At 47.7% G+C, this 21307-nt stretch overlaps 1 protein-coding gene across 1 annotated transcript in view; it reads right to left on the bottom strand.

Annotated features, from left to right (window-relative positions):
* Positions 1 to 21307, bottom strand: part of tsc22d4 (TSC22 domain family member 4) — a 115724-nt gene that overhangs the window by 63153 nt on the left and 31264 nt on the right. Inside the window, exon 2 of the mRNA XM_084327455.1 lies at positions 16295 to 16449. Coding sequence (XP_084183581.1) covers positions 16295 to 16449 — 155 coding nt within the window. The remainder of the gene's footprint in view (positions 1 to 16294; positions 16450 to 21307) is intronic.

The raw sequence follows: 21307 nt of genomic DNA, 5'->3' as shown, positions 1-21307 counted from the left end.
ACAGTCAGGGAATTGTACCCCTCAGTTACAATTGGTCCTTCGAGCCGGAGGGTAACTAGTGTAATATTAATATAGCGGTATTAATATTGACATGGCCTATGATGAACACTCCACAAAACGGTTCTCCTAAAGTAGATCGCCCGCAGCGTAGACGGCAGACACCTCAGTACTTAGAGGATTACGTTGCCAGTATACTACCTAGCCTTCTACAGACGGTAAACGCGGAAAAAGTAGATAGTAAAATTATGTCCGACCCTATCGCCCAGGTTACCCCGCCAATAGAGGCCCTAGTGGGTTCTAATGTAACTGACCAAGCTCACGGTAGGGACCAGGAGGGACCTGACACGACTTTACCCCCCGCCAAGACCGAAGAAGTAGTCCCCGGAGAGCTCCAGGATAAAGACAGCTCTCCAGGGATGGAACTCTACCCGCTACAAGAAGAAGAGACCCCGGAGATGGATCTCCAGGACTCGCCACAGGAGAGCAGATCTCCAACGAGTACTGCCGGGAGCGGATCACCTCAACCAGCGTCTTCCCCCAGCGGGGCGGACAAGATGCTGGCACAGGCATTCCTCGCCAGCCTAGCAGCCTCTACAGAGCGCGATCGACTCCAAGCACAGATGCTTAGCGAGCGCGAACATTCTTCCATGGAAAGAGAACGCCTTCAAGCGCAGCAACGGAGCGACGAAGATCGTATACGTCTAGAGATTAGACGCCTTCAGACGGAAGAGAATATGGTAAGAGACCGGGCCGAAGCAGAGCGCGCCGCCGCCGAAGCAGAGCGCGCCGCCGCCGAAGCCCAGCGCGCCGCTGCCGGTGCCCAAAGAGAAGCAGAGCGCGCCGCCGCCGAAGCCCAGCGCGCCGCTGCCGGCGCCCAAAGAGAAGCGGAGCGTGACCTTGCTCTCACCAAGCGCGAAGCCGAGCGCGACCGATTACAAGCGCAGATAATGGAGCAGCTGATCGCCAGGGCAACACCCCCTCCCTCCGCACGGGGTTCCAGGGCCTCGTCAAGACACGGGTCAAGGGCACCCTCCCCTACCCGATCAAGCGACCCTGAGCCCGACCACCAGAGAGAGCCTATACCCCCCTCCGAACTCCTTCCCCGACCGGTCCACGCGAGGACCAGCTACAAGGAAGAAACGGTCTACACCGCGGAGAGGCTAAATAGACGACTACAGGATCTAGAGGACCTGCCAGAGCAAGAAGAAGAGGGAGAGGAGGAGAGTCAAGCCCGACAGCAGCACAGAACTCCACAGGACCAGGAGGTCCAGTACAGCCCAGGCTCTACCCCCGCGGCTCTGCGCTACAGACCCCCGACTCAATTCACGGGTGAGCTTGACGCACGACCAGCCCCGAGGAATAGCACCTGGATACGCGGGCCATGGTACCCAGCAGGTACCAGCCCACCAAGAGGCGTAAGAGGAGACTCGCCTAGGAGGCCTCTCTTCCAACGCTCACCGATGTGCCAGCCATCCATGGCATCATACATTGGCACACCGACGTTTCCGGACTTCACCCACGAGAATAGAGCACAGTACACCGAGCTACGAATGTGCTTAGAGACAATGATGTCCGACGTAACTGACGAACCGTACAAGTATGCTATCCTACTGAAGCACCTCAAGGTGCCCCGAGCGCACAATATAGCGCTGGCCTATGCCACCTCTACTACCCCATACACAGCGGCTCTAGCAGCACTCGACCAAAGATATGGACGCATATGGGATTACGTAATACAAGAGATAAGGCATATCGACCGCCTACCCCCAGCCACAGACAATCGCTCACTAGATGACCTGTCTATCAAGGTACAATCCCTGGTAGGGATGCTGGGGGCGCAAAGAGAAAAGGGTATGCACGAACTGTACGCAAACTCTAATGTCGAGAGGATTTTAGAGAAGCTTCCGCCCGCCCGACAAGAGCGCTTCAGGCGGCAAAGAGACCACCGTGATCCTAACGGTCCCGAGCCATCCCTCCTAGACCTAGCCGACTTCCTAGCGAGAGAAGTCAACAGCCTACGGTTGGATACGTTCATGCGGAGCACCCCAAGCTCCAGAGAGGGACCTAGGAGAGCAAACGATGGCCGAAGATTGGTGACCGTCATGCACCAATCAGAACCAGTACCGAGCAGCAAGAACCACAGTACCCCCTCGATGAAAGAGAAGTGGAAGATGGTGTGCCCGTACTGCGAGAAAGAACACTGGTTGTCACAATGTGACACATTCAAGAAGATGACCGCCGACGAGGTGGGTCAATGGATAAAGTCCAACCGACGCTGTTACCGATGTGCGCGCAGTCACATGGCAGCCGACTGCCGCTTAAAGAAGAGGTGTAGCCGGTGTGACGGAGCCCACCTAGATGTCCTACACGACAGTAACAGAAGAAAGCCCACACCCTCAAGCAGCACAAAGGCAAGTGTTATGTACATTGACCCCGCCAGCAGCGGGGGCGCCCGAGTGCGATTAAAGGTGGTCCGCGTAACCCTGAGTTACCAAGACAAGGTCATGGACACTTACGCCGTCCTTGACGACGGGTCAGAGAAGACCCTTCTCCTCGCATCCGCTGCGGCCCAGCTGGGGCTGCGGGGGAGCGAAAACCAGATGACGATTCGGACAATAAGAAGAGATCTAAAGACGATAAAGGGCGAGAATGTCTCCTTCACTATCGCAGCAAGCGGGCAGCCAGAGAGACGGTATAGGATTACTAATGCTTTCACCAGCCAAGAAATAGGCCTGTCGCAGTACACCTACCCCATCGCCAAGCTGATGGATAAATATGTGCACCTGCGTCAACTACCTATCCCGCTCATAGACGGTGCCACCCCGACCCTGCTGATAGGCTCCGACCATGCAGACCTCATAGTCCCGATAGACCGGGTCCACACAGGGCCCAGAGGCTGTCCTGCAGCAGTCGAGACCCGCCTAGGATGGACATTACAAGGCCCCCTCGCTAAGTCTCTTAACCGAACAGCAGCCACTAGCTGCCTCCACTCCAGAGTGACAGAAGAAGACACCACCCTCCTACAGCATGTCGAGAGGCTATGGACACTAGAGACAATGCCCTTTAAGAACGAAAAGAAAGACATTCGTTCCAAGGAAGACATTTACGCCATAGCACTCCTCGAGCAAGGGACAAAGAGAGTCAAAGTCAACGGAGTGATGAGATACGCAACTCCACTCCTGAGGCGAGAGGGTATGCCCACCTTCCACGCCCCAAAAGAAGCGACGGAGCGGTATCTATTGAACACAGAGCGGCGCCTAGCCAGAGACCCCGCTCAAGAGACTGTGTACCGCGCTGAGATTGACAAGCGAATCACAGCGGGACACATAAAGAAAATTGACTGGCGACGTCGTGCGCTGCTCCGCGCCTCCCTGATCAAAGACGGCTTTGATCTCCGGCAGCGGGCCAGCAGCGACCCCCCAGTATTGCGCAGCCTCAACCCAGAGGATAAGCCCCTGCTGCGGTTCCTATGGAGAGAGAGGATCGGGGATGAGCAACCAGCCATCTATCAATGGGAAGTCCTCCCTTTCGGAACCACATGCAGCCCATGCTGTGCTACGTTTGCACTGCAAAAACACGTCGCAGAGGACCCAGCAGCTGATGAAGAGGCCCGAAAAAGTGTAGAAAATAGTTTCTACGTGTACAACTGTCTGCAAAGCGTCTCGACGCCAGAAGAAGCCGAGGCCCTTCTACTCAAGCTCCGCGCCTCCCTGATCAAAGGCGGCTTTGATCTCAGGCAGTGGGCCAGCAGCGACCCGCAAGTATTGCGCAGCCTCTCCCCCGAGGACAAGGCAGCAAGCAGCGAGACCTGGATGGCGACCATCCCAGGAGAAGCCCAAGAAATGACATTAGGACTAGTCTGGCGCTTCAAAACAGACTCGCTCCATTATAAACACACACCCCTGACCAAGGAGCAGGGAAGGTCGACTGCACTACCGACCACCAGACGGAGTGTATACAGAACACTCGCCAGACAATATGACCCGTTGGGATGTATTCTACCTTACACCACCAGGGCAAAGATGATTGTAAGAGCGTTATGGGACAAGGACCAGGGCTGGGACGACCCCATACCCGAACACCTTGCATCCACATGGAGAGAGTGGGAGACGGAACTCAGCTCACTCCCAGGTGTTAACATACGCCGCAGCTACTTCCCACCCACAGTGAGGCCGGAGACGTGCCAGATGGACCTGCACGTTTTCAGCGACGCCTCCGAAGTAGCCTACGGTTCGGTGGCCTACTTGCGTGCCCGAGAGGAGGGAGGAGAAATACATACTGCTTTCATCCTGGCTCGCTCAAGAATAGCCCCACGAAAGCAACAATCTATCCCGCGTCTAGAGCTCTGCGCAGCCCTAGCAGGAGCGCAACTCGCCACGTTAATCCAACGTGAACTCACCATTCCGGTGCAAAGAACAATCTTGTGGTCAGACTCCACGACAGTACTCACATGGATCCGGTCTGATTCGTGCAGATACAAGGTCTTCGTGGGAGTCAGAGTCACAGAGATTCAAGATTTAACAGAAGTAGCAAGCTGGAGGTATGTGGACACAAAACACAACCCAGCTGACGTCATCACCCGGGGAATGTCCCTGGATGACCTCACCCGTCACAACCTATACAGTGACGGGCCAGAGTTCCTCAAGCTCCCGGAAGAAGAGTGGCCTACACCCACCCCACGGGAAGCGAGTAAAGAGGAGGCAGAAAACAAGAAATCTATGTTCTGTGGATTGAACACACTCGTCTCCACAGACCCCGACATAGGCGATTGCCTCACCCTAGAGAGTGCGCAGCTAAAGACATTCCTGTGGCACCACCCAGAGGTTCAGCTCACTACTGACATTATTGCAGCTGACTACGAAGAAGCAGAACTTCTTCTACTACAACGAGCCCAGAGAGACTCGTTCCCCGATGAGCTAGACTGTCTACAGGGAGCAAAGCCAGTCCCATCAGACAGCAGACTGCTCCACCTAGCCCCCGAGAGCGACGCCCATGGTCTCATCAGAGTGGGTGGTCGTCTGCGGAGAGCTCCAGACTTACCGGATGACGTCAAGTACCCGATAGTCTTAAACGGCCGACACATGGTCACAGAGCTGATCATAAAGAAATACGACGAGGATGTGCATCACGCCGGGGCAGAGAGAGTCTTCGCGGAGATCAGACGTTGTTATTGGATACTGCAAGGGAGAGAAGCAGTGCGGCGCTTCCAGCGAACCTGTCTAGACTGTCGTAAGTGGCGAGCGCAGCCCAGTATACCCCGGATGGCTGACCTACCTCCCTGTCGCCTCCGACTCGGCGACAAGCCCTTTCACTCCACCGGTATGGACTGTTTCGGCTTGCTGTATATAAAGAAAGGAAGAGGCACCGAGAAGCGGTGGGGTATTGTATTCAAATGCATGACCACCCGAGCGATGCATATAGAACTCCTTCCAACCATGAGCACAGACTCATTCCTTATGGCCTTCCGAAGATTCACATCGCGGAAAGGCAAACCATCTATATTGTTGTCTGATCACGGGACAAACTTCAAAGGCGGAGAAAGAGAGCTGAGAGAGAGCCTCCAAGCTATGGGCCCAGAACTTAAGACCCACCTCGCTCCATACCAGATTGACTTCCAGTTTAATCCCCCGAACGCACCTCACTTCGGTGGAACTTGGGAACGAGAAGTACGTTCAATAAAGACAGCCCTGTACGCCGTGCTTGGGGCCCAGACCGTGGCGGAAGAAGTCCTAATGACAGTCCTCACGGAGATCGAGGGAGTATTGAACTCAAAGCCCCTCGGTTACGTCTCAAGTGATGTAGCAGATGTCGACCCAGTCACCCCCAACACACTCTTGATGGGGCGGCTGGACCCCGCGCTACCACAGACAATGTACAGGCCTGAAGAAGCGAACGGCCGAAGAATGTGGAGGTACAGTCAAGTACTGGCTGACAGGTTTTGGAACAGCTTCCTACTCCACTACCTACCGTCTCTACAGACCCGCCAGAAATGGGTGAAAGAGAGAGACAATTTGACAGAAGGAACAGTCGTCATGATTATCGACCAGTCACTACCCCGAGCTATGTGGCCGGCTGGCCGCGTAAGCAAAGTGATCACCGGTGCCGACGGAAAGGTCCGAGCAGCCGAAGTGCTCGTCCAAGGGCGGACCTACACCCGACCCGTGGCGAGGCTAATAGAACTGCCAAGGCTCCCCGATACCATCGATGACGACCATGACCCCATGACTTTGTGAACTGACAGACCCCTCACAACAGACATTGAGTAGTGGACAGTGCGGTTAATCTGTCTCTGCTTAGCTAATTAGGTGGGACTAATTAGGGGGCGGCTGTTACAAAGGATCAGATTAAACCGAATATATATATTTATTTATTGATATATATTGCATAGTATTTGTATATCGTTTGATATCCCCTGTATATTCCTTGTACATATACACGGAATATCCCTTTAGCCCAGACCATAATATTCCATTCTCCTATTGGACAGCGGTCCACCGGCGCCAGAGACCGGCCTCCGGAGCCAGGTTCAAAGTCACCGTCAAGATGTGTCTGGACATGCCCGGCCTTGCCCAGGGATACGCGACAGAAGTGAGAGTGGAACTAGTTTTGTTCACCGTGCGTATAAATACGGCGCAGGTGAATGTAGAAGCCCCTTACCTCCGTACCCTTCGTCCTTAGTATGTTACCGATAAGTTGAAGCCTCACCCACGATACAACGTGCGGTGAAGTATGGCCTGTTTGGCCTCAGAATAGAGCATCGAGACCGCGTGCGAATTAATAACTGAATTGTCAGAGTTTGGCGCTATACCGTCGAGTGCGACATATTTCTATTAAGTCTTTAATAGTCTATTTGTGTATAGTGTATCGTGCGGTTAGAATTCTATAGTGACCAGCATCACCAACGCTTTCTCGTATTAGCTAGAGTTCTTATCCAGGCTGGGCCGACCGCATGGCGCTTTCACCCGAGGAGACCTAGGCGAGAACCGTATGGACATGTACACTGGATTAATCTACCCGACGACTACATAGCCCTTTGCGGCTGGAATATATTTGCTTTGGTCCTGTGATTTATGGAGCGGATAATCGCCGACGCCTGCACGTGTTGGATTTACCCCGAGAGGAGTCAAGTCGAGTCGGGCCCAGAGAGCCTGAGGCCGACTAGCTTTCTTCCCTGTGGAGCTACAGTCTACAAGAGAACCAAGCTGTATTCGTCTGTGGATCAAGAGGCTACTGCACCGGCTTCTGTACCTGAAGTCTCCCTAGTCATCGTTGACCAGACGTCCTACTACCGACAGATCTTCTACCCCCCCTGCTGGCTTACAACCAGTGGGAACCCCTTCCAGTATCTTCCGCTATATTACTAGTGCACCATAGATATAATTCCCTCAGATTCAGGTTGTATAATTACCTCCTGCGTAACCAGAGAATGAACATTCGTTATTGATTTGCCTACGCATATTCCTTTGCCTTACAAGTGCATTCAAAGAATAATGTAAAGTATCCTATGTACCTTTTGCTCCATTAAATACTTGATTAATACCTTTGACTGGAACCGATTTCATTGTGGGAAGTGTTCATCATATTCATATATTGTGTACTGTATGGCCAGTAATTAAAGTACATAAAGCGGTAGTGGTTTAATGATACCATACTTATCAATACAGTCAGGGAATTGTACCCCTCAGTTACAAGAAGGTTAGGGTTAGACAGTGTCTCAGGAGGTAGAGATGTCGTCTGGTAATCAGAAGGTTAGTGTTAGACAGTGTCTCAGGAGGTAGAGCGGTCGTCTGGTAATCAGAAGGTTAGGGTTAGACAGTGTCTCAGGAGGTAGAGCAGGTCGTCTGGTAATCAGAAGGTTAGGGTTAGACAGTGTCTCAGGAGGTAGAGTCTGGTAATCAGAAGGTTAGGGTTAGACAGTGGCTCAGGAGGTAGAGTCTGGTAATCAGAAGGTTAGGGTTAGACAGTGGCTCAGGAGGTAGAGCAGGTCGTCTGGTAATCAGAAGGTTCCCGGTTCGATTTGATCCCAGCAGCACGTCAAATACACTTAACCCCTAACTGCTCCCGTCCCGGTGAGTAGGTTGGCACCTTGCATGGCTGCCTCAGCCGTCGGCGTGTGAACGAATGAATGGGTGAATGTTAGACATACGTTGTAAAGCGCTTTGCATGGAACTTTAGATCAAAGTACTGAAACATTCTAATAGTACAGCGGATAGCAAAACAATTGTGCACTTTTTCATAAAAGCATGAAACTTCTACCATAGTAAATTTATACTTTATTTATTTATTTATTTTTTGCGTTTATCGCTTTTCCTGGTCAGACATGACCGACAGATGCAGTGAGGGTGAAACGGGAGAGAGAGCAGGGGAAGACATTCTGCAAATAGCGGCGGGTCCGGGAATCGAACTCGGGTCGGCCGATCCGCGACGCAGCGCGGTACATGGTGTGCTACTGGAGCGCCCTGTACTTTTTATTTTATACAATTTTTTATCTAGCACAATCTCTGGAGCAAAACAGAAAGAAGCATTTTATATAAAAGTATTCTGTATTTTTGTATGACAACTAACTCTTTCACTGCCAGGAGGTATGAGTCTGGTAATCTGAAGGTTAGGGTTAGACAGTGGCGAATCCTTATGGAAGCCAACGGAAGCCATGCCTCCCTAATATTAAAATATGAATTAATATCAAATATGAAATATGAAAAAAAAATATATATATATATATAATTTTCTTTTAATATAGTTTACATTCTTTTTCATCTGTGCATCTGTGTTATAATTTTTTTTTTTTTTTTTTTTTTAATGTCTCCCTCTTCTCCTTCTCACTCCCTCTAACACACTGTCAGACTCACTGTGCTCACTGCAGCTAGTATAGGAGAGAGGCAGGGGGTAGGTCTCTTTCTCCAGGCTTCCAGCATTATAGAGTCCAAATCCGATCCTAGCCAATCAGATTCGAGCTGACTGCCACACCCTAAAAGTTTAAAACGGGGCTGTGAGGAAAACACTCAGCATATTTTCCCCTCTGCACTCTGAACATTGTATTAACCCGTAACTGTTCCCACAGGCCGAATATTGCCCCGATCCTCGCGAGATTAAATCCACGGGGACCTCTCGGCGTGCCGAAGCTTTTCCTTAATCACTTCCATCATCGAAAACGAGGGGAAAAGGTCGGCTCGCGACCCTGAAAATGTCGCGTGATTTTAAAAACGCTGTATTAAGTGAGCCTATTATGGGATCCACGCGAGCTTTCTATCCTGGAAACATCTGGGCGTCCCGCAACTTTTACTTATTCACATGTAGCCCCGAAAATGCTTAGAAAAGGAAAACAGAAAGCGTGGAATAAACTCGCCGAAACGGAAAAGTGTCCCATGGGCGCGCCGTGATTCCGATCCGCGTGAAAATATTCACGGCCATAGAGGAGACCGTGGGACACCTTTTTGCAACCGAATATGTGTCTCGAATTTGCTCCCACGCGGCGCGCGAAATCGTGCAAGGAAAAATCGGACAAAAAATGAACCAATGCTCCAGCAGTATTAATGACCCTGATATAAACAAGACAAACGTCTTTCTCTGGTCTGCATCCCCTTATACAATTGTGTGTATTGAGCCGTACTGTATTGTACCCATTCTGCAATCTGTTAAATAAATAAAAAGAAAGTTTGACTGGCCGCCGAGCCATACTGTAGTGTACATGGTGACTGCTTGACTTAAAAAAAAAAAAAGAAAAAAAAAAGTAATAAAAATATTTAATAATCTTTTTTTTAATAATTTTTTTTTGGCTTCCCCTGTTATTTTACCCACGCGACGCCACTGGGGTTAGACAGTGTCTCAGGAGGTGGAGTCTGGTAATCTGAAGGTTAGGGTTAGACAGTGTCTCAGGAGGTAGAGTCTGGTAATCAGAAGGTTAGGGTTAGACAGTGTCTCAGGAGGTAGAGTCTGGTAATCAGAAGGTTAGAGTTAGACAGTGTCTCAGGAGGTAGAGTCTGGTAATCAGAAGGTTAGGGTTAGACAGTGTCTCAGGAGGTAGAGTCTGGTAATCAGAAGGTTAGAGTTAGACAGTGTCTCAGGAGGTAGAGTCTGGTAATCAGAAGGTTAGGGTTAGACAGTGTCTCAGGAGGTAGAGTCTGGTTATCAGAAGGTTAGGGTTAGACAGTGTCTCAGGAGGTAGAGTCTGGTAATCAGAAGGTTAGGGTTAGACAGTGTCTCAGGAGGTAGAGTCTGGTAATCAGAAGGTTAGGGTTAGACAGTGGCTCAGGAGGTAGAGCAGGTCGTCTGGTAATCAGAAGGTTAGAGTTAGACAGTGTCTCAGGAGGTAGAGTCTGGTAATCAGAAGGTTAGGGTTAGACAGTGTCTCAGGAGGTAGAGTCTGGTAATCAGAAGGTTAGGGTTAGACAGTGTCTCAGGAGGTAGAGTCTGGTAATCTGAAGGTTAGGGTTAGACAGTGTCTCAGGAGGTAGAGCGGTCGTCTGGTAATCTGAAGGTTAGGGTTAGACAGTGTCTCAGGAGGTAGAGCGGTCGTCTGGTAATCTGAAGGTTAGGGTTAGACAGTGGCTCAGGAGGTAGAGCGGTCATCTGGTAATCTGAAGGTTAGAGTTAGACAGTGTCTCAGGAGGTAGAGCGGTCGTCTGGTAATCAGAAGGTTAGGGTTAGACAGTGTCTCAGGAGGTAGAGCGGTCGTCTGGTAATCTGAAGGTTAGAGTTAGACAGTGTCTCAGGAGGTAGAGTCTGGTAATATGAAGGTTAGGGTTAGACAGTGTCTCAGGAGGTAGAGTCTGGTAATCTGAAGGTTAGGGTTAGACAGTGTCTCAGGAAGTAGAGTCTGGTAATCTGAAGGTTAGAGTTAGACAGTGTCTCAGGAGGTAGAGTCTGGTAATCAGAAGGTTAGGGTTAGACAGTGTCTCAGGAGGTAGAGTCTGGTAATCAGAAGGTTAGGGTTAGACAGTGTCTCAGCAGGTAGAGTCTGGTAATCAGAAGGTTAGGGTTAGACAGTGTCTCAGGAGGTAGAGTCTGGTAATCTGAAGGTTAGAGTTAGACAGTGTCTCAGGAGGTAGAGCGGTCGTCTGGTAATCAGAAGGTTAGGGTTAGACAGTGTCTCAGGAGGTAGAGTCTGGTAATCTGAAGGTTAGGGTTAGACAGTGTCTCAGCAGGTAGAGTCTGGTAATCTGAAGGTTAGGGTTAGACAGTGTCTCAGCAGGTAGAGTCTGGTAATCTGAAGGTTAGAGTTAGACAGTGTCTCAGCAGGTAGAGTCTGGTAATCAGAAGGTTAGGGTTAGACAGTGTCTCAGGAGGTAGAGTCTGGTAATCAGAAGGTTAGGGTTAGACAGTGTCTCAGCAGGTAGAGCGGTCGTCTGGTAATCAGAAGGTTAGAGTTAGACAGTGTCTCAGGAGGTAGAGTCTGGTAATCTGAAGGTTAGGGTTAGACAGTGGCTCAGGAGGTAGAGTCTGGTAATCAGAAGGTTAGGGTTAGACAGTGTCTCAGGAGGTAGAGTCTGGTAATCAGAAGGTTAGGGTTAGACAGTGTCTCAGGAGGTAGAGTCTGGTAATCTGAAGGTTAGGGTTAGACAGTGGCTCAGGAGGTAGAGCGGTCGTCTGGTAATCAGAAGGTTAGGGTTAGACAGTGTCTCAGCAGGTAGAGTCTGGTAATCTGAAGGTTAGAGTTAGACAGTGTCTCAGGAGGTAGAGTCTGGTAATCAGAAGGTTAGGGTTAGACAGTGTCTCAGGAGGTAGAGTCTGGTAATCAGAAGGTTAGAGTTAGACAGTGTCTCAGGAGGTAGAGCGGTCGTCTGGTAATCAGAAGGTTAGGGTTAGACAGTGTCTCAGGAGGTAGAGTCTGGTAATCTGAAGGTTAGGGTTAGACAGTGTCTCAGCAGGTAGAGTCTGGTAATCTGAAGGTTAGGGTTAGACAGTGTCTCAGCAGGTAGAGTCTGGTAATCTGAAGGTTAGAGTTAGACAGTGTCTCAGCAGGTAGAGTCTGGTAATCTGAAGGTTAGGGTTAGACAGTGTCTCAGGAGGTAGAGTCTGGTAATCTAAAGGTTAGGGTTAGACAGTGTCTCAGCAGGTAGAGTCTGGTAATCTGAAGGTTAGAGTTAGACAGTGTCTCAGCAGGTAGAGTCTGGTAATCTGAAGGTTAGAGTTAGACAGTGTCTCAGGAGGTAGAGTCTGGTAATCTGAAGGTTAGGGTTAGACAGTGGCTCAGGAGGTAGTCTGGTAATCAGAAGGTTAGGGTTAGACAGTGTCTCAGGAGGTAGAGTCTGGTAATCAGAAGGTTAGGGTTAGACAGTGTCTCAGGAGGTAGAGTCTGGTAATCTGAAGGTTAGGGTTAGACAGTGGCTCAGGAGGTAGAGCGGTCGTCTGGTAATCAGAAGGTTAGGGTTAGACAGTGTCTCAGCAGGTAGAGTCTGGTAATCTGAAGGTTAGAGTTAGACAGTGTCTCAGGAGGTAGAGTCTGGTAATCAGAAGGTTAGAGTTAGACAGTGTCTCAGGAGGTAGAGCGGTCGTCTGGTAATCAGAAGGTTAGGGTTAGACAGTGTCTCAGGAGGTAGAGTCTGGTAATCTGAAGGTTAGGGTTAGACAGTGTCTCAGCAGGTAGAGTCTGGTAATCTGAAGGTTAGGGTTAGACAGTGTCTCAGCAGGTAGAGTCTGGTAATCTGAAGGTTAGAGTTAGACAGTGTCTCAGCAGGTAGAGTCTGGTAATCTGAAGGTTAGGGTTAGACAGTGTCTCAGGAGGTAGAGTCTGGTAATCTGAAGGTTAGAGTTAGACAGTGTCTCAGCAGGTAGAGTCTGGTAATCTGAAGGTTAGTGTTAGACAGTGTCTCAGGAGGTAGAGTCTGGTAATCAGAAGGTTAGAGTTAGACAGTGTCTCAGGAGGTAGAGTCTGGTAATCAGAAGGTTAGAGTTAGACAGTGTCTCAGGAGGTAGAGCAGGTCGTCTGGTAATCAGAAGGTTAGGGTTAGACAGTGTCTCAGGAGGTAGAGATGTCGTCTGGTAATCAGAAGGTTAGGGTTAGACAGTGTCTCAGGAGGTAGAGTCTGGTAATCTGAAGGTTAGGGTTAGACAGTGTCTCAGGAGGTAGAGTCTGGTAATCAGCAGGTTACGGTTAGACAGTGTCTCAGGAGGTAGAGCGGTCGTCTGGTAATCAGAAGGTTAGGGTTAGACAGTGTCTCAGGAGGTAGAGCAGGTTGTCTGATAATCAGAAGGTTAGGGTTAGACAGTGTCTCAGGAGGTAGAGCAGGTTGTCTGGTAATCAGAAGGTTAGGGTTAGACAGTGTCTCAGGAGGTAGAGTCTGGTAATCTGAAGGTTAGGGTTAGACAGTGTCTCAGGAGCAGTGATGCCGGTAACGCGTTACTAAGTAACGCGTTATTGTAATCTGATTACTTTTCCCCGAAAATAGTAATCTAACGCGTTAATCATTAAAAGCCAGTAATCTGATTGCAGTTACTTGTCCAAGTGGCTGTGCGTTACTATTTCGTTACTATCTCATCATAAATTCATAATGCAGGCGGAATGCAGTATTTTATTTCGTTTTCGACAGTCAAAAATACATTTTTGAGCTGTTTTTCTTATTTGGGAGTGACGTGGTGTGGCAGTGAAAGGGTTACACAAGAATGTGTCCCGCGGCGTGACTGGACTCTCTGTCTGTGAGTGACTCTGCTTTGGCCCAATCACATTCCCCATCCACAGTCTGCGAATCAGAGGCAGAGTAGGGCGGGTCTTCACAGCACGTCATGTGACATATGCGCCAATCGTGTGACAGCAGGGCTCCGTTGCATTCGTCAGAGAATTCCACCCCAAAACGCTTACAGGAAGAAAAAACGCGGCTTATTATTATTACCGAGGCGCGCGGCTTATTATATTATTAAAACAGCTACTTGTGGGCACTCATAAAAACACCGTGGTCTACAAGTTGTTTAGCGAGAGGATGGTGGTAATGTGCTTCAATAGAACAATGGATCAATGCCATGTCAAAACTCGGCTCCGCTGATCTGAAGGGCTCCGCAGTACACACACAGACACACACACACGCGCGCGCGCACACACGGGATCGCAGCAGCCACACACACATTTCCACTGTCCAATAGACAAGCGCCCTTTTCGACCGCGTGACATTGTTCAGAAGGTCTCGGTCCGCCTCTGTGTGAAAGCAGGCGAACCAAATGAAGAATGCAACAATGTTGCAACTTCACCCCCAGAACCGCACCGAGTCCACCAAAACTATATGTGAAAGCGACCTAAACGTAAATACTGTCTACCGCTAAAAACAGCACATCCAATTGCATTGAAAGCATCTGGAATCACAACACTACGACGCTTCGACTAGGTACAGGAGGACTCGGAGGCCAGCCAAACAGCAAAAGAGAGAGATTGTTTCTTTCCCTATTGATTAATGTATATTTGATGGTGGCAGAGCAAAAGCTCTTATTTGCCAGATTTACAGTTAATTTACATGTTAAAGAGAGACTGATTGTATGTTTATAGAGAGACATTTATAAAAACAATTTAATAGTTACAGTTGATATAATTGAATAGTTCAGCCTGCATTTGTTAGATGTGAATGGATACACTGGTTTTGTAAAACCACTGGCTGGCTGCTCTAATGCTGTGAGCATCATAGACTGTTGCTTTACCATACTTGATGGTACAGAAGCTGAAGCACTAGTTTAACAATTTACGTTATGTGCAGAGAAACAAGTTAAAAACAATTTATGCACTTTCAATAAAGCGTTTTAAAAAAACTGTTGGGGGAACGACGACGACTTCGTAACCTAGTTACTTTCAAAGTAACTAAGTTACTCTGATAATCAAGTAATCAGTAAAGTAACTTGGATTACTTTTTAAAGGAGTAATCAGTAATCAGTAATCGGATTACTTTTACAAGTAATCTGTGGCATCACTGCTCAGGAGGTAGAGTCTGGTAATCAGAAGGTTAGGGTTAGACAGTGTCTCAGGAGGTAGAGCGGTCGTCTGGTAATCAGAAGGTTAGGGTTAGACAGTGTCTCAGGAGGTAGAGTCTGGTAATCAGAAGGTTAGGGTTAGACAGTGGCTCAGGAGGTAGAGTCTGGTAATCAGAAGGTTAGGGTTAGACAGTGGCTCAGGAGGTAGAGTCTGGTAATCAGAAGGTTAGGGTTAGACAGTGGCTCAGGAGGTAGAGCAGGTCGTCTGGTAATCAGAAGGTTCCCGGTTCGATTTGATCCCAGCAGCACGTCAAATACACTTAACCCCTAACTGCTCCCGTCCCGGTGAGTAGGTTGGCACCTTGCATGGCTGCCTCAGCCGTCGGTGTGTGAACGAATGAATGGGTGAATGTTAGACATACGTTGTAAAGCGCTTTTGATGGAACTTTAGATCAAAGTACTGAAACATTCTAATAGTACAGCGGATAGCAAAACAATTGTGCACTTTTTCATAAAAGCATGAAACTTCTACCATAGTAAATTTATACTTTATTTATTTATTTTTTGCGTTTATCGCTTTTCCTGGTCAGACATGACCGACAGATGCAGTGAGGGTGAAACGGGAGAGAGAGCAGGGGAAGACATTCTGCAAATAGCGGCGGGTCCGGGAATCGAACTCGGGTCGGCCGATCCGCGACGCAGCGCGGTACATGGTGTGCTACTGGAGCGCCCTGTACTTTTTATTTTATACAATTTTTTATCTAGCACAATCTCTGGAGCAAAACAGAAAGAAGCATTTTATATAAAAGTATTCTGTATTTTTGTATGACAACTAACTCTTTCACTGCCACACGACAGAAGGTTAACCCTTTACTATCACACAACCGACGGCAATGCTCCATCATTAGCATCATTAGTCGGTTGTGTGATAGTAAAGGGCTAACCTTCTGTATTGTCACAGTGAAAGGGTTAACCGGCTGTCGTGTGGCAGTGAAAGGGCTAATAAAGAAACTTGAACTTGAAAACTACAGCTACTCTCGGTGGCGTTAGAATCTTCTCATTGCATGATTGCATCAGCTGAACACGCTTCCCCCAAGCGCTGCAACACCCACTGCAGAGATAATATCCTCCATCGCTGGTTTGTGGGCTGGCAGAACATTCATAAAAGTATCGCTCAACCATGACACATACAGACCAGCAACCTCATAATCTCCACTGTGATGTCCTTCTGTCTGTGCGTGTGTGTGTGTGTGCGTGTGTATGTGCGTGCATGTGTGTGTGTGCGTGTGTGTGTGCGTGTGTGTGCGTGTGTGTGCGTGTGTGTGTGTGTGTGTGTGTGTGTGTGTGTGTGTGTGTGTGTGTGTGTGTGTGTGTGTGTGTGAGAGTATTGTTTGTGTGTGTTTACCTGTCGTCGTCCCCGAGCAGGCCAAACATGGTATGGTCCAGACTGAAGGCTGACTGAGTCTGAATGGGAGTCAGGCTGGGCTGGAAGAAACCATCTGCACCACGGGGGCCACCACCCGGGGAGGTGGGCTGAGAGTAAGAGACCCTCAACATAGACTGGAGAGAGAGAGAGAGAGAGAGAGAGAGAGAGAGAGAGAGAGAGAGAGAGAGAGAGAGAGAGAGAGAGAGAGAGAGAGAGAGAGAGAGAGACATATTTATTTATTTAACCTTTTATTTAACCAGGAAAGTCCCATTGAGATACAAGATCTCTTTTGCAACAAGGGAGACCTGGCCAAGATGACAGCAATAACATTTGCAATATATCAGACAGCAATAAAATGTGCGGTACATCACACAAGAACATAATACAAGTGCTACATGTATACAATATACAATTCATCACATGTAAACACAAAACAGAATAGTCTACATAATAGTAGTGTATGAAATTTTGCAGTTTTGCAGTTGGGACCCGACTACAGAACGCAGCGACATTCTTCGTGTAGGAAGTTATGTAATACAGATTTAAATTCGCTGAGAGAAATGTCAAATGTTTTGCTAAATTAAATACGGGATGGGCTCAGAGCATGTGGCCAGGGACTAACTCTAACGCTGGTTATATGAAGCCTGTATTTCACCAGGATCTATAGAAACGCTGGTTATATAAAGCCTGTATTTCACCAGGATCTATAGAAACGCTGGTTATATGAAGCCTGTATTTCACTATAGAAACGCTGGTTATATAAAGCCTGTATTTCACCAGGATCTATAGAAACGCTGGTTATATGAAGCCTGTATTTCACTATAGAAACGCTGGTTATATAAAGCCTGTATTTCACCAGGATCTATAGAAACGCTGGTTATATGAAGCCTGTATTTCACCAGGATCTATAGAAACGCTGGTTATATGAAGCCTGTATTTCACTATAGAAACGCTGGTTATATAAAGCCTGTATTTCACAGGATCCTTTGCATGTTAGAAACTGACTTTGCACGGCAGCTGCTTCGGGAAATCAAGTCAAGTCAAGTCAAGTGTTCTTCTGGAAATTCAGGTGTCATGATAGCATGGGGGAGGGGGAGGGGGGTACAGGCAGAGGAGGTAATAATACAGGTGTCATGATAGCATGGGGGAGGGGGGTACAGGCAGAGGAGGTAATAATACAGGTGTCATGATAGCATGGGGGAGGGGGAGGGGGGTACAGGCAGAGGAGGTAATAATACAGGTGTCATGATAGCATGGGGGAGTGGGAGGGGGGTACAGGCAGAGGAGGTAATAATACAGGTGTCATGATAGCATGGGGGAGGGGGGTACAGGCAGAGGAGGTAATAATACAGGTGTCATGATAGCATGGGGGAGGGGGGTACAGGCAGAGGAGGTAATAATACAGGTGTCATGATAGCATGGGGGAGGGGGGTACAGGCAGAGGAGGTAATAATACAAATTGTAATAATAATAGAGTAGTAGAACCCAGTAATGATAGTGTAATGGCAGTATTCAATAATAATAACAATAGAAATAGTATACATGGTATATATGGTGGTAGCACACTACACCAGAGTCTGTGCAGTGTTTAGTATTAAGAGTCAGGCAGTCCTGACAGGTTCTCTAGCCGCTGGTTCTCCACACGTTGGCAGCAGTCCATGCCCCAGGGCCGTGGCGCCCGGCGGGCGGCTCACAAGAGTGAACTTTGGACGATGGAGGCTGAGTAACGTCAGTTTATGGTACAAACATTGTACTAAATAGGTAGATAATATCATAGCTTTTTAAACTGAAGGTTGGTCAAGGTACCAAAATGTGGCACAGATCGATGTGGCACACGTGAATCGGTACTCGGTAGTACCGACGTAATTGGGCTGGTACCCTCCCTTAAAGTATAGAGGTCAGTGCCCACTCCTGGTACCTGGGCTGGACGTTGTTCATGTGTTACTGATGAAGCCGACCTCGACATCTGTGTTCTGGCAGAATCGTGGCTCGCGGGAAAGGTTTCTAACTTGGATGTAGCCATGGATGGATGCAAGCTATTTCAATTGGATCTAACTGGTCGAGGGGTATTGGTTTATGAAAGAATATCTGTCTGTACGTTAGGGGTGTAACGGTACACCCCTACCAGGGTTCGAAATTAAGGGGGGCTTGGGGCAAAATGCCCTTGAAAATTTACCAAATGCCCTCGAAAATCAGTTAAGGGGGGCAAGAAAAGCCCCCGACAGTTGACTAATTATATATATATAATTATATATATGCTCTACAGTGCGAGCATTTCACTCGTATTTGCCCCTAATAATATGTGTGTGCGAACCGGAAAAATCATTTACTCGCAGTGTGCGAGTGAAGATTACAAACAGCTCCGCTGTTAATAGTTCAGAAACTACAAGTCCCACATTCCACAAGGCGCATAAACGTCCAATCACAGTAGAGTTTCCTGCGGTGACGCGGCTGGTTTCATGCGAGTGAAAGGAAATGAGAACACAGTACACGCTGGAAAAGAAAGTCACGGTACCATAGGCAAGTTATACATTCAGGATCAGACAACGCTAAAGATTCAGCCAGCCATGAAGCCCATTCATTTTTATTTTGAGCAAAAGAGAGACGAGGAGAAAGAGGAATCCGGCGAGGCAGCTAATGTTACTGAGTTAGCACACGCACACTGTGGGCCAGCCAGTGACTTTGGTGGTGTGTGCCATTGCACAGATGTGTGTCCCGTTTGCACACGCACATACACACACACGCACATAGTAAGCCATCACTGGGAACGCTCAGAGGAAAGGGGGGCTGAGAATATCTGTGTGTGTGTGTGTCTCGCTCTCTCTCCCTCTCTACATCTTTAAATCAACTTTCCAGCCCCCTGTCAACTGTCAAATGATGTCAACTGTCAACCTGAATTAACATTCAGTATTCAATATGGTCTGATGTTAACATTCAGTTTTCAATATGGTCTGGTGTTAACATTCAGTATTCAATATTGTCTGATTCAATATTAACATTCAGTATTCAAGTAGAACAGCTAGCTAGCCGTTGTGGACACTCCCACAAACCATAGGCAAGGCACCTTGGTTGAGAAATGCAGGTTTCAGTCTATGTGTTGTAGAATAGACAGTCTATCTATCCTGTCTCAAGATGCACAATGAGATCTTGAGAGAATTGTTAAATAAATACACAAATGTTCTAGAATGTTCTATTATGACGTCATACTGTGACATCCCAAATGTTCTAGAATGTTATTATACTGTGACATCACAACGGAACATGTTTGAGTTCCATTTGAATAATATAAATAATATGTTTGGTAAGGCTGTCCCCAAAGCCTGTTTTTGGGATTCAAACTTCGATAGGGTTCTTCGAAAGGACGTTCAAACCTTCGTTTTTAACACTTTGAATGCCGACGACGTGTATTGTCGTCTTATCATGCCCCCCGTTGAGTGGCGACGTGTATTGTCGTTAGATTTTTTTATTAGCGATCTGAATTCATATTTCATCAACCGAGTCTCCCGTTGGTACAGCTGACCCTGTAGGAGCTCAGATGGGAAAATACCGCCCCCTATCGTCTATCCCTGTGTAACTGCAGCCTATTCGATTATACTGGGAGATCCCTGTGGGGGGAGCCTACTGGCTCCATTATGCTGGCGATGGATCTGATGAACATGGAAGTGATTGCGAGTTGGAAAGCAGCGTGGAATATATATTTACAGCAGCCAATAATCAATCAATAAACACGATCGATATTTGGAATGGCGATCAGGAATTGGAATAATCTTTTTGGAGAACATCTGATCTAAGGTAAGGAGTCTATGTTACCAGTTTTAGGATAATCAGAGCTGTATTCACTGAGATATCAGCATGTGAGAGAATAGATTTTTCAGCCCGCTTCTATAGCGTGCATAAGTACACATATACTATCGATAATCTAGCGTTTATTTGAAAACGATTCATAAATAGGCCGACAAATGACAACGTGTCTAGTGTATTCGAGAATATTCCAATAAATGCCGTTTATGGGGGAATCTTAAAATTTTCCGGAAATTTTTGAGAAAAAGATAGCTTTTCGAAATGCTATAAAAAGGATATGAACCGATTAAAAAACAATCCGTTTCGACAATGTTGACTGCAAACAAGTCATTGATAAGCGACGGGCAGATTAGACACATAGCCATAATTTAAAACATAGATTATGCGTTTTTAACGCTAACATTGAAGTGGATGATGGCATTAACACTTTGAGCGCCACGCCGGGTTTTCCTTTTTACCGGCTGAATGCCACCATCGGCGCCAATGTTAACGTTAATATCGCCTAATCTATGTTTTAAATTATGGCTATGTGTCTAATCTGCCCATCGCATTATCAAAGACTATTTTCCAGTCAGTGCTGTAAGGCAGATTGTTTTTTTATCGCGGCATTTCCGTTTCAGAGCATTTAGAAAAGCACCCGTTTTCAGATAAAAAACAGCCCATTCTGGAGCATTCTATGAAAATCGCCTTTTACTGGAATATTCCACAATGTTGATATTCGTCGGCCTTTTTATGAATCGTTTTCAAATAAACGCTAGATGATCAATATTATACGTGCACGCAAGCACATTCGAGCCGCGCACGGATAATCGCCCCGTTGATTTCCTCATGGACTTTTACAGTGAAACCGAAAGAAGACATTTCACAAAACAGCTTATAACTTCATCAAACTTACTCTGATTATTCTAACACTGATAACATAGAGTCCTTACCTGACATCAGATGGTATCCAACTGGTATATTCCAATTCCTGATCACCATTTGAAAAAATCGATACATGTATGGATCCAACGCGATACAGTAGAACTCCATGATCAGCGGGGATCTGAGGTTCCAGAATGAACTGTGGTAACCCCGGCTGGATCAGTGGACTGGAAAATGTGGAGTACCGGATTTTTTCCCCCATTCATTTTCATTGAGTCCATTCCAAAATCACTTATGTCATCTGGGAGACGACAGGGGGCGCTTTTT

This window comes from Notolepis coatsorum (genome assembly GCF_963971535.1).
Source record: "Notolepis coatsorum genome assembly, chromosome: 13".
Taxonomy (NCBI): domain Eukaryota; kingdom Metazoa; phylum Chordata; class Actinopteri; order Aulopiformes; family Paralepididae; genus Notolepis; species Notolepis coatsorum.
The sequence above is the reverse complement of the archived record's forward strand: the minus strand, read 5'-3'. Positions and strand labels throughout refer to the sequence as shown.